General features: G+C 42.8%; 3 protein-coding genes across 6 annotated transcripts in view; 1 reads left to right on the top strand and 2 right to left on the bottom strand.

The window, feature by feature from the left end:
- Window positions 1-1,406, bottom strand: part of cdk11b (cyclin-dependent kinase 11B) — an 11,695-nt gene extending 10,289 nt beyond the window's left edge. The window contains exons 1-3 of one of the 2 annotated variants that reach the window (XM_024279702.2): window positions 1,320-1,406; window positions 506-636; window positions 3-142 (exon numbers count right to left, since the gene is read on the bottom strand). In XM_024279702.2, coding sequence (XP_024135470.1) covers window positions 3-142; window positions 506-636; window positions 1,320-1,374 — 326 coding nt within the window. In that variant the 5' untranslated portion in view covers window positions 1,375-1,406. The remainder of the gene's footprint in view (window positions 1-2; window positions 143-505; window positions 637-1,319) is intronic. The other variant, XM_024279695.2, reaches the window with a different exon arrangement.
- Window positions 1,407-2,898: 1,492 nt separating this feature from the next.
- Window positions 2,899-6,960, top strand: szrd1 (SUZ RNA binding domain containing 1). The gene is made up of 4 exons (XM_024279825.2): window positions 2,899-3,085; window positions 4,430-4,479; window positions 4,686-4,952; window positions 5,415-6,960. Exons 1-4 carry the CDS (start codon window positions 3,038-3,040, stop codon window positions 5,524-5,526), a joined length of 477 nt encoding a protein of 158 aa, XP_024135593.1. The 5' UTR covers window positions 2,899-3,037; the 3' UTR covers window positions 5,527-6,960.
- Window positions 6,961-7,060: 100 nt separating this feature from the next.
- Window positions 7,061-12,292, bottom strand: part of atp13a2 (ATPase cation transporting 13A2) — a 24,040-nt gene continuing 18,808 nt past the window's right edge. For 2 of the 3 annotated variants that reach the window (XM_024279680.2, XM_024279669.2), the window contains exons 26-29: window positions 9,275-9,498; window positions 9,051-9,202; window positions 8,079-8,251; window positions 7,169-7,336 (exon numbers count right to left, since the gene is read on the bottom strand). In XM_024279680.2, coding sequence (XP_024135448.1) covers window positions 7,169-7,336; window positions 8,079-8,251; window positions 9,051-9,202; window positions 9,275-9,498 — 717 coding nt within the window. Of the gene's footprint in view, window positions 7,337-8,078; window positions 8,252-9,050; window positions 9,203-9,274; window positions 9,499-12,292 lie in introns of all 3 variants that reach the window. The other variant, XM_024279653.2, reaches the window with a different exon arrangement.

The following is a 12,292-nucleotide window of genomic DNA, read 5'->3' as shown; positions in this document are numbered from 1 at the left end:
ACCTGTCCTCCAACGAGTCCTCCCGTGCATATGGGGAATTACGAATTGTTATTTCCATTCTTTGATCACGTAGTTCTCCTTCCTCCGGAGTGTCTCGTTTGCTTTCCCGATCATTCGCCTGTGAAACAAGGCCTGGTGCGTACTGTAAAACAAAATATTGCAGCTTTCCTTAAAACCAAAGGTCTTTGAAATTACTTAACATTACAACAAAAAAAATAATTGTTGACATTTGGAATGCATGAACTTCTTCTGGCAATCTTTTTTTCCATGAAAAGTAATTCTTTGTTATTTCTTGAGAATAAAACGGAGACAAAAATATTTACGGAATTACACACTTACTTTGATGCACAAAAGAAGCATGAAAGCAACAATTTGTGAAAAAAATAATATTACAAATGAAGCAACACAATATACAGCTACTAAGAATAAAATTCAGAATATGGTTAAAAATGAACAGGCATGTGTGATACTGGTGTCACAACAGCGAATATTTGAAATACTTTACATTTTTCTGACGTTTAGGATTTGATTTCTCTTCTAATTCTCTTCTGCGCCTTTTCTCTAGCAGGATTTCGTCAAGAGTTTTTACTTTCCAGGTCTCTTTTTCGTCCCCCATCAGCGTGCTCTCGCCACAGTCTGCTTAACAGAAATACACAAGAGACCATGAAAGAACAGCGTCTTCTGCTCTTCTGTCAGAACAGAAACATCGGAGACTGACAGCACTAATGTTCCAGTCACATGTAATACACACACATTAGCATTACAAACGCAATTACGATGTAAAAAGCGTTTAAACATTTTGTGCAGAAATGACTTATACTTATGACTAATATATACTATTAAGCGGTTTTTTTTAAAACTCGCTTTCACTTTCTTATTTTTTAGGTAATTCTTTACGATCTAATACGTTTTATTCATCTGTTGCTAGCTTATGTGGCTAGCTAGCTGTTTTCTGAGGACACTAATAAGCAAAGTTCGTCTTCAAAACTTTTAACCAGAAACTATTTTCAGAAGAATGTGTTTCATTAAATATATTCCCAAACCGGTTGCATGATATTATTTTGTTGTTGTTCGTTTGGTGATAGGTTTGCGATTAGCTGTTGGATCAAACGTGTTAGCTAGCATACTTTAGTTTCACTGGCTAAAGAAAAATCATACTCGAATACTTTTAAAGCCATCTTAAACTTTGTGTTATTAGTAGACGTGGATTAAACAGCCTTAAATTGAGGGTAACATTTATGCATCTGTATGTAAAAATAAAGACCTGGATAAAGAATGGGAAATGATTCATTAGCCAGCAGATAAACAGCTTGACGTACCTGAAACACGCACATCGGTATTTTGGCTAACCGGAAGTTGTTTGGTCTTCAACATTAAGCGGCATTACCGCCACCTACTGGAGTGGAATGCGGGCAGTAGTTCTCATAACTTCAGCAAAATAATATATTCACAAGAAAACATGGTCCGAAAAAATCCCCCTTTTAAATAATTTTAAAGAAACAGATCATAAATTATATCTAGCCTCTATAGCGGTTAATCATATTATTGGAAAGTTACATCAATTTTCATTTGTATAAGCATTTGCAATGAATTATGATACATTTGAGTAGTAATAAGTTTGAGAGTAAACATTTTCAAGATCAACTTTAAGATCAACTTTATTAAACTCTGTAGGGAAATTCAGTTGTAGAACCGGCACAGTAATAAATAGGAATTTATTGAAATATACAGGGAAGAAAAACTCTGTATGAACACACATAGCAGCAGATAAAACATCATAATATACTCCGTTAATGTAACAGAGAGCTTGAATATCACCTAGGCTGATGCATTAATGTGTGCTTTTTTTACCTGACAGTTACAGCAGAGTTATAGTCTGACGGGGGACTGCAGGAATGACTCCCTGTACCGTTCCTTAGAACAGCGGGGCTGCAGGAGTCTGATGCTGAAGCTGCTTCACAGTTTCGTAGAGTTTTTTTTTTATTCAAACACAATGTCAGTACAGTATTTAGTACAGTACTTGAGACATTCAAGAAAGTGAAAATAAAAACAATGCAAATATGTCAGACCAATCAGAACAATATAAAACAGAGATAGTAAATAAAAGAAAAAAAAAGAAGTATGGGTTCTGCTCAATCAGAAGTAATAGATTTAGTATTACAAGTTTTAGTAGTCTGTTTTTGTCAATTTCCTATTACATATTTTTATTTTATAGAGGCTAGATATAATTTAAGATCTGTTTTTTTCTGACCAATTTTTGTTATAATATAATATTGTGCCAAAATCATGATAAGGTTAATTATGTATGCTTCATTGGAGTGGAAAAATTGAATCATTAAACGTGAATAAAATCATGTGCTTTGATAAAAATTTTATCCAAACATACTTGTTAGGTAAAAATGCATCTCTTCCAAAACACAGATACAACAGAGCAATCCATGAAAAGATGTTCAGTGCTCTCTCCATCCTCCAGACAGAAAGAACACTTATTACAGATATTGGGGAAGAAAAGACAAATATAATTTTTTACTGCACCGTTTTAAAAAGAGAGTGGGAGAGATTGTCCACGGTGGTCAGCAGATATAGCCAGCATTATGTCCCTTGCCACCTTCACCAAGCTGGAGAGCGAAGAACCTCCAACAGACCCTTCCTTTGAATGCGTTTGTCCAGTCTGTTGCTTTGTTTTTCACCGTCTCCAGTCGATTTGTGCTATACATTGATAAACTTTCCAGAATAGCATGTTTCTGAGCGCTGGAGCAAACAGATCAGTCCTTCTGGTGATCCCCCAGTTTAAGAACCACTAAATCAAAGGAAGAACAAACACCTGCTCTCCACGTTTTGATCCCTGTACCTTCAGCAAAGCTTCTTGTCTATATACTGTCAATGGACAAACCGCCTCTGAACAGGACACGCCCACTCGCCCCCCTCCTGTGACGCATCGTTTGGGGAACTCCGCCAGAGTGACGTCACGCGTCCTGACAGCAGAGGCGGGGCTGATGCGGAGGAGCTGCTTCCAGCGTGCGGGTGAAAATGAAACATGGAAGAGGACGTCGCTGAAAGTTGGGACGGAGCTGTGGAAAGTCGGGTATTCGGTTATAGTTACACTAAATGTTTTATTGAAATATGATTAATCTTTGAGGTGATCCTTCCAGTCAGGGAGGGATCCTGAATAAGCTCCTTGTTAGCAGCTCTCTAGGGCCAACAATGTGGCTAACGCTAATGCTAGCGAGAAGAAACTTGTCGAGTAAAGTACCGAGTTTGTCATATGAAGGGCAAACTATTGAACATACTTTTTTTTTTCAAAGTTATGTTTTCAAATGAATTATTCACAAGTGTTCCGTGAATCTAAGTTACAGTTGGATCTTGACAGGACCATAGCTCTACCGCTGGTAGTTCACCTCAGATGCTAAAGCCGCTAGCCGAATGCTAGGCTAGCCGCTCGTTGCTAGTAGCACGCTGACACGGTCTGCTTTGGTCTAAAGAAGTTTCTGGTATCGAATAAAACACTAGCTTACAAAGACAGATACTTTCGACCAGCAGTCTGACTTAAACGTAGTTCGGAGTACATTTGAATAACTTCTAAGCTAATGTCCAAACACAACTCCGGCTCGAGCGACTTCCTTTCCGAGAGGACGCGAAAAGAGGAGTAGATTGGTCTAAGAATGTAATATAAATAGTTTCCTGCTGTGAAAATACGACGGCGGCGCTCGCTAAATCACGTGGTCGGTTTGTTTACATGAAGTTTCTTCGTAGTTGTTGTAGTTTGATGCAGAAGTGTGAGCATTATAGTCTCAGGTCGGCGCATTAACTTGTTCGCCGATGCTAGCATGTTGGGCAACAGTTGCAGCCATGTTGTCAGACGCCGCTCTGAACTCATGGAGTTGTAGTTTTTAGGAGGCTTGAACGTGTCTGACAGCCGCTGCTGATCTCTGACATACCTGGATGATGAAAGATAAGGCTGCACTTCCGGAGGCGGATCCGCCATGTTTATCTGTTTTGACCTGTGACGTCACAAAGTCCCGCTTCTCAACTGAGGTTGTCTTGTGCCATTACACTTAAGTCAAGAAACAATTGAAAGATTGTTCTTGTTTAAACTTGGTGTTGGTTCCATAAAGCCCAAACAGACCTGATGCATTCAGTGCAGTCTGTGAGCATGCGGCGCCTGACAGTGGGGAGGAAAACTCCCAGCTGCACCAGGTGGTGGACTCGAAATAAAAAGCATTCAGTGTTTATCTTATGTTCAACTCTTTAAGCAGGAGCTTGTCTAATGTTAGCGGACAGAACATGCAGTCTGTGATGATGTGGCAGCTGGTCTGACGTGTATAAATAGCTTGTAATTGAACCCTGCTTTCCATCTCCAGTGTTGCTACCTGCTGCGCTGAGACCTCTGTCATGTTTGTTTACATACTTAATGCTGCTTTCCCTTCAGGAAATGGAAAAGCGGCTGGAAGAGAAGTTTCGGGTCAGCCACAGCGACAAGTAAGGAAGTTGCTCCTCTTTAAAATGCATGTTTGCTGTCCCTCTGCACTCAACGAGGAACATTTCATTTATTAGAACATAAAGAGAACTTTAAAATGGAGCTGACATGTGGATCCACGTCCTGAACGCACCCAAAAAAGAACCAGAGAGGACTTTATCTGTCTTTCCTTCAACAACGGATCATCATCTGTGATTCTTTTTTATAGGGAGTCAAGTAATTCTTCACAGACCCTCCTAAAGACAACCATGGTAATACAGGACAGCTCTATCCCAGCAGCACCCCCACCTCAGATACGCATTTTGAAACGGCCCGCGAGTAACGGGTCCTTGGCTTCGTCCATGAATCAAAACAGACCGGCGCCACAGGTGAAGTCTCTGGCCCAGAGAGAAGCAGAATATGCAGAGGCCCGGAAGAGAATACTGGGCAGTGCCTCTGCAGAGGATGAAGCTCAGGACAAGCCCAACAATGACCGGTAAGAACGGCAGCCTGAGCTAAGGCTCACCACAAAACAGAAACACGCATCAATGAGATTTCAGAAGAACAGGTTTTAGATATCATCTGGATTTAAATGTTTCATCTTTTTCCGAGGAGTTAACATGCTCCTGTGGCATTTTTCTGATGATAGGGGACAAAATGAAGATTCAAATTTCATTTCTGAGTATTTCTGTTTTCAAATGGCTGTGAATCAGGAGCAGACGATAAAATGCCATTTGAAAAAGATCGCATTTGTGAGGTAGAAAGTACGCTGGGCGAGCCACAAGCTCCCTGCTCCGCTTTAACAGAGAGCTTTCATCAATGGAGAGGGGGAGAGGGGCGGGGTTGCTCTGCAGCAACTGTCCCGCCCACAACTCCAAGGTGAATTTCTGATGAAAAGATGATTGGAGTGGGTCTTCAAATAAGAACTTCTGCTGATTCTAGCTCCTCTTTCTGCCAGGCCCGGACGCAATAATTCTACGATGCCTTCAGAGGACTCCAGATCAAACAATCACACTATCCGGCAGCCCGCCGCCCCAGACGGAACCCAGGGGTTCCGACAGCACAGATAAGCGGGCCTCAGGGCGACCAGGCCATCGAGGGGAGAGAGGTCAAGGGTCATCAGAGTTCAACAGGACCGCCTTCTTTAAACTGGCTTCCTTCAGGTCCCAGAATCAGACGGTCCCGCTGCTGCAGCGTCTCCTTTCAGGAACTCCAGATGGAAACTCCTCTCTCCCACTCCGCTTTACTTTGGCACTGTGATTATGGACGTCTTCTGGACTCACTGTGATAATCCCCTTTAAGAGACACCCCCACCTCGGTCTGTCCGCGGCGGGCAGAATCAAAGAAACACTTGAACAGAGATGAGGTGAATCGAGGTGCCATATCCAAACTAGATGAGCTGGATCTTCAGCAGCATCTTCTTCCCAGCAATAATTCAAGTCTTCACCTTTTCTGTTTTTTAAGGGTTTTTTTCCTGCTCATTTTTACTCTCACCAGGGATGCACTGATATCTAAAGATGACAGATTGAAGTTCTTTTAGGCCACTGAGAAGTGTTTTTATTACCCTAGTTTTCTTTCAAACATCTGCAGTTCTTCTCAAAGTTTTTGCACTTTTCTTTGGCGGTGAAAACATGAAATTATTTTGATCCTAAAATGTAAACTCCTTCATCATGAGGCAGCAGTTTTGCCAAGAACCCGGCTGAGCTTTACGTATCTGTGTTCTCCTCTTGTAGTTTTTAAACCTCCGTCGGTGCCGTGTCGTTCAGGTTGATGACTTTTTTCATGGTTTTTCTACGGTCTCGCTGGGGCGCTCACTTTCAAGGAAAAAATAGAGAATGGACAAAGCTTTTATGGTAGTTTTCTTTCTTTTTTTGTATGTAAAGAGAAGTTTGGAGCAGTATTTTAATTTAAATGAACCCAAAGCCCTTTTAAATCCATGTCATTGTTTGAAGGTGCTGTCGGCAGCAACTTAAAGGGAGACGGAGGATGAACTTACTGCTGTACTTCACTCACCTCTGTCTCCACCTCTTCAGGTCCTCTGAAGTACAACACGTTGGAACTCAGGTCCATGTAGGGAAACCAACCATCCAGGATTGTATTTGTACGGCGGGTTTGCTCGCTCAGGCGGTATGAAGCTCAGCACAGAAAAAGTGCCCGCTAAAGTTGAACTGAATGCTAGTTTGTTTGTTTTTCGTCACTGTATCGTCGCTCCGTGAGGACTCTCCAGAAACATGGAGCAGCAGGAGGTGAAACCCACAGAACCGGACTGTCCAGTGAACGGTTCGGAGATCACAAAGCCATATTTAGTGGTGGAACGTCATCTTTTTGAGATGGTGGAATTCAGCTTGTGCCTCCTGTATTACATCTTTACTTCCTGGTTGTTAAGTTTATTGCTTTAGTTCAAAAACCTGCAATAGGATGAGGAATGGATGAGCTTTGAGCCGTGAGAGCAGACGGCCTCAAACTGCCTGTAAATACGATTTAATAAACAGATTTACTACACACTCATGTTTATGTTCATTTAAAATTTACTGAATTTCCCTGCGGGGATGAATAAAGTTGATCTCATCTCTCATCTCAAAATGAACCAACCATGACACTCACTTTCTGTATAAATATTTTATTATTGCAAATAAAGAACTTCATTTTCAGAGGGGGGTTCCAGGAACCCCTAAAAGGCGATTGACCGTCCTATGAGGGGTAAGGCAAACGCTAGCTGCAGGAGATGGCTGTGTGGTCCGTGGGGGACAGGGTCTGATTGAGGGGGGGCCACGACGAGGAGTCGGACAGAAGGACCTTCAGGCGTTTGTACCGTTTCTTGGATTGACGAGTCCCACGAAGACAACGGAGGCAGTTCAAGATCCCCAGGTCCACCAGCATCTGCAGAGACACCAGGAGAAGGTTTTCAGTGCAGATGCTCCAGATCATGAAGCAGCTGACCCCTCCAAACATGGCAGCGGGGATACTAAAGACAGTCATCTTTTATTCCTAATCTATTTTTTGGTAGTAAATTGAGATTTTTTTTTTCATTAAAAAAGAACAGAAAAATAAGTTTTATGGAAAAACCCCAAGATCGTGTTTCTTAATTAAGCTTTTAGGTCACTTTCCCAAATATATTATTTAAAACAGAATTTCCCAAAATAAATTTAGACTTTTTTTAATGTAAGAGGTGTATAGCTCAACTTAAATGCATAAAAACATTAATTTAACATTTTATACCAGAGAGATTTATAACTGAGGTTTTGCTGCTCTAAGAAATCTTTTGTTAAGAGACAAAAGATTTGGAACATTTATTGATCTTTGAAACAGTTGACCCTACATAAAAATATCAGTTTCAGTACACATATAGTAAAAATATAAACGTAAAAAGTACTTCAAAAGATCAGATTAGATGCAGCTCATATTGCAATGAGGAATAAACAGAACTTGGATCTTATGGAGATGTGGAACCTTTCTAAAATGAAAAGAGAATTTTGTTCCTAAGATATTTGCATTTGATTAACCGTTTCATCAAAACATCAGATGATGAGGAGACCACGTTTCCTTGATGATTTACGCTGCTGTTTCCAGTCTGAACTTAGAGTGAGTCTTCCTGATTGAGCACGCTGGCAACAGGGCTCACCTCTGCAACGAAGCACACCAGGAAGTTGAGCGCAGCCACCGCCACCAGCAGCATCTTGAAGTTCAAGTCAGTGAAGTCGTACAGCTGGAGCAGTCGGGCAAACACGGGTCCGGGCTCCAGCGCCAGCCACAGCATCACGGCGAAGTGGAGCAGCAGCACAAGGAGGAAGATCTCTGCAGGAGAAACACGTCACTCAGACCGTCACGTCCAATCAGAAAGCTCCGTTTGGAACCAATCAAGTGAAGCTTTGCTGGGATCTCCCTCAGGACAGACTGGACTCAGAGCCTTCACTTTCATGGAGGGACACATCAAGATGATGTCAGTTCTTCAATCATGACGTGTCATTTTCCTTGACGTTTTCTGTCCTGTTCTCCTGTAAACGCTGAGAGAGCGCCGGCCCCCACCTCTAAAATTATCTGCTCTAAGAGCTAAACTTCAAACACCAACCTTCCAAATTTCAGAATGTCCCACTAAATGACAGGAGGATGTTGATGGTGGCTGGTCTTAAAATGTCTCGGATCTTAAACTAAATTGAAACTTTACATTTTTTCATGATACAGACACCTCCATGTTGGAGCCAGACTTCATCAGTGAGCAGTGATTGGTCCATTTCTGTTTGACTCATTGTTTCTATGGCAACCACTCACGGCAATCAGGAGTGAGCTTGCAGGAAGGCCGCACCTGTACCACTTGAAAGTGGGCTACATGAAATCTGTCAGGTTTTGAACGTTGGATGTGGGGGCTAGCAGGCTCCGCCCACTTTTATTGAGGCGTCTGATTAGTCAGTTTATAAGTTGAACTACCAAAATATGAATCAAGAAAGTGTTAAAAAGTGTTTATTTCTCTATGGAAGTCTACAGCATTTTAGTGTCATGGAGTCATGTCCTGTTTTGACCGTAGGGGGGGGCACGGTCCAGATCTCATATACAGTCAGTATATATATTCCTGATATGATAACCTCTGATGACTCACTGTTATGGTAGAGCGGTTTCTTATGGGGGTAAGCTTTGGTGACCACCGCAGCCATGATGATGTACTGGAACCCTGACAGGGTAAACACGCAGGTGTTCTCCATGTTGGGCAGGTTGGCCGTCCCAAACACGGTAGAGTTCAGAGGAACGTACCTGCAGAGGAAACGCTTCGGTGAAGACAAACGAAGGCTGGACTCGTGACAGTGAAGGAACGTCTGAACTGACCAGTCCTGGGAGGTGGTGATGAAGAATGCCGCCAGCTGCCCCAGCGTAACCATGCAGACGTGGATGAAGAGGCTTCCAAAGACGGGCAGGGCCAGCAGGCTGGCGGGAGGCCGGCAGGGGTGCAGCTCCTCGCTCGGGCCGCCCCTGCCCATCACAATGGCCAGCAGGGTCACCAGGAACAGGTCACAGAAGAGGAACTGCAGATCCCCCACGTTGGTCTTCACCTGGACGAACATCAGGAGTTTTCACATCAATGTTTACGCTCCAAGCCCAACTTCTGGATCAAACCTGCTGGGTTCAGATATTTAACAGCGGATGAAACTCCAGAGCTTTAGAGCCTTCAGAAAGCTTTACAGAATCAAAGGAAGAACACGGGCTTTAAGAAGGTTTTGATGAAAAGATCAAAGAGAAACTGAATCAGAAGAATTCAGAGCTAAAACTTTTGTTTCTGGACTTTTTTCTGTGCACTTCATGAGTTCAGTTAAGAAAACATCTATTCTATGCTCAGATGGGTCTGCAGTGACATCTGTTACATAAAGCAGGGGTCCCCAAACTACGGCCCACAGGCCGGATCCGGCCCTCCTCCGCATCTGGACCGGTCCCCAAACCGGACCCATTGTTATTTTTTTGTCAGTCTGGCCACATGATCGAGGCTCTTTATTGAACGTGACTTTTTATTCCACCCCTCTGCTGTACCTCTATCTGAACTCTCCCAAATCCCTGTCAAACAGAACAGAGTAGTCTTCTCTTTCCACACTGCAGTTCACCTGGTCTCTGCGATCATGCTGCTGCTTTTTTAATGTTTTTTAAAGCAGCGCACCCTGTTCTGTGTCCTGATTGGCTGGAGACCTTGTCAATCAATCCTTTCCACGTCTGCAGAAATGTGCAGCTCCTCAGACCTTCATAAATCTGTGATCAGATCTTAGTTCTCATTCTATCATCCTGGATTTATAAATGTCCATGTCTGTCTGAGAAAAGTGGGGAAAGTGTGTAGTGAGGAGTTTGACATCTGTAATCTGAATTCACGGGTTTCATCTTCACCAGTTAGTTTAATAACACAACTCCATAACCGAGAGAATACAAGTTTCACTTTCGCCAGCTGCTCATTTTTATTTATCAAGTTGTTTCCAGAATCCTCTTTTTAAAAATGTTTTTCTTCAAATCCCATGCCAGATCAATACCATTTGCGCAGAGCCGTGCGCTGAGCGTGCACGTGCAAAGCTCGTTCCCATGTGCGCACATGAGGGAGAGTCAGAGCAAGTGTAACAACGACAAACGACATCAACACAAAAACTTTCAAAAACGAGTAACAGAAATCTGAAAGGATTTTATTGTTACTGATAATAAGGCAGAATTTAGAATCTGTAAGAAAAGAATTTCTAACAGAACCGACTCCAGAACCGACCTGTGCAGAACCCTGAGAACAACTTTCTCCAGACCAGATCAGATACTGACAAGAAACCAGATCAGCGTCACAAAGATGAGATTTTTGCTTTTTCTAAATGCCTTCATCAAGATTTACAAACCTTCATTTTCTTCCTTTTAGGTTTCTAATGGAAGAGTGTCAGTGGCTGCATGTACATGTGCAAAATGTCTTTGATCTGATCAAACACCTTGTAATGGTTGCCATTGAATGCCAGTTGTAACCATGATTCTCGTGTTAACCGAGTTGTTTTGAGCTGGGTTTTATGCACTTTATGAGGTCATGAGTTGTTTTTGTTTTGTGAGCCACCCTATTGGACGAGCGGGACTGTGGCTGAGGAGTGAAAGGACTCCTGATTTTCTTGAATGGACACAGGTGCGCAGGAGAGGGGCGTGGCTCAGAGATGCCGGCAGAGCCTCCAGCAGCACGGAGCGGATGATTTCGGTGTGGAGGAAGTTTGCCGTCTCTTTGTGGATTATACCGTCAAAATATTTTTGAGAGGTTTTTTTTCCCTGAGTTGGATTATCTTCTTCATTTTTTTCCCCAATCATCATTTTCCTCGTGGAACGCGTTTCCGAAAGCGGACGAAGCGACTTTCCCGCGGTCACGTGAGCTGGACAGACTTTATTTTTTTTTTTCTTTCCTCGCGCTGTCATAACTGTGAGACTTGGGGTTTGGACTAAGGGGATAATATGTATTTGTATTTTGTGTGTGTGGATTGTTGGGGGTTTGTTGTTATTGGGTTGATGGGATTTGTGAAGCACCTTACCATATGAATATAAATAACATGGGATTACTTAAACGACTTTCTGTATGATTCATTAACATTGTTTTTTTTATTTAATTTATTTGAGGGATAAAACAAAAAGACAAATTATAACATTATAACATTGACTGCACCCACGCCTATAAAAGGGTGTTGTGACATCCCCTCTAGAGAGGAGGAGCGATCGTTACCACAACTACACCTAGGGTTCCAGATCAGCTGTGATGCGAGTGGCGTCGGTTTGGGTGCTGTCCTGACACAATCCGTGGATGGCAAGGAGTGTGTCATCGCTTATGCCTCAAGAGCTCTCCGTGGACCAGAACTCCGCTATTCCACATCTGAAAAAGAATGTCTAGCAGTGGTATGGGCTGTGGAGAAGTGGAGACACTACCTCGAGGGAGACACTTTTGATGTCTACACGGATCACAGTGCTCTAGCTTGGGCCTTCAACTGCCCAAAGACAACATCTCGACTGACCAGGTGGACACTGCGTCTTCAGACTTTCTCCTTTAGAGTACACTACAAAAAGGGATGCTCCAACATTGTTCCAGATGCACTTTCCCGAGCAGCTGTACAAGAAAACCAGTCATCAGCAGAAAGCTGTGTGGCCCTCACTTCTGCAAAGGCCTACTGGTCGGACCTGCCAACATCATTGCAGGAAGTGGAGAAAGCTCAAGATAAAGCTCCTTTGTGCGAACAACTACTCCTCACCATCAGCGAACCTGCTCAGGGTCGTATCCATTATAGGCTCCAACAGGGTGTGCTTTACTCATAGACTGTAAAAATTAATGGACAAAGCAAGCACCGAGGTCCCCCATTGGAAATGCAT

The sequence above is a fragment of the Oryzias melastigma genome, linkage group LG7, assembly GCF_002922805.2.
Source record: "Oryzias melastigma strain HK-1 linkage group LG7, ASM292280v2, whole genome shotgun sequence".
NCBI classification, from domain to species: domain Eukaryota; kingdom Metazoa; phylum Chordata; class Actinopteri; order Beloniformes; family Adrianichthyidae; genus Oryzias; species Oryzias melastigma.
Note: the sequence above shows the minus strand (reverse complement) of the source record. Positions and strands in the feature narration are given on the sequence as shown.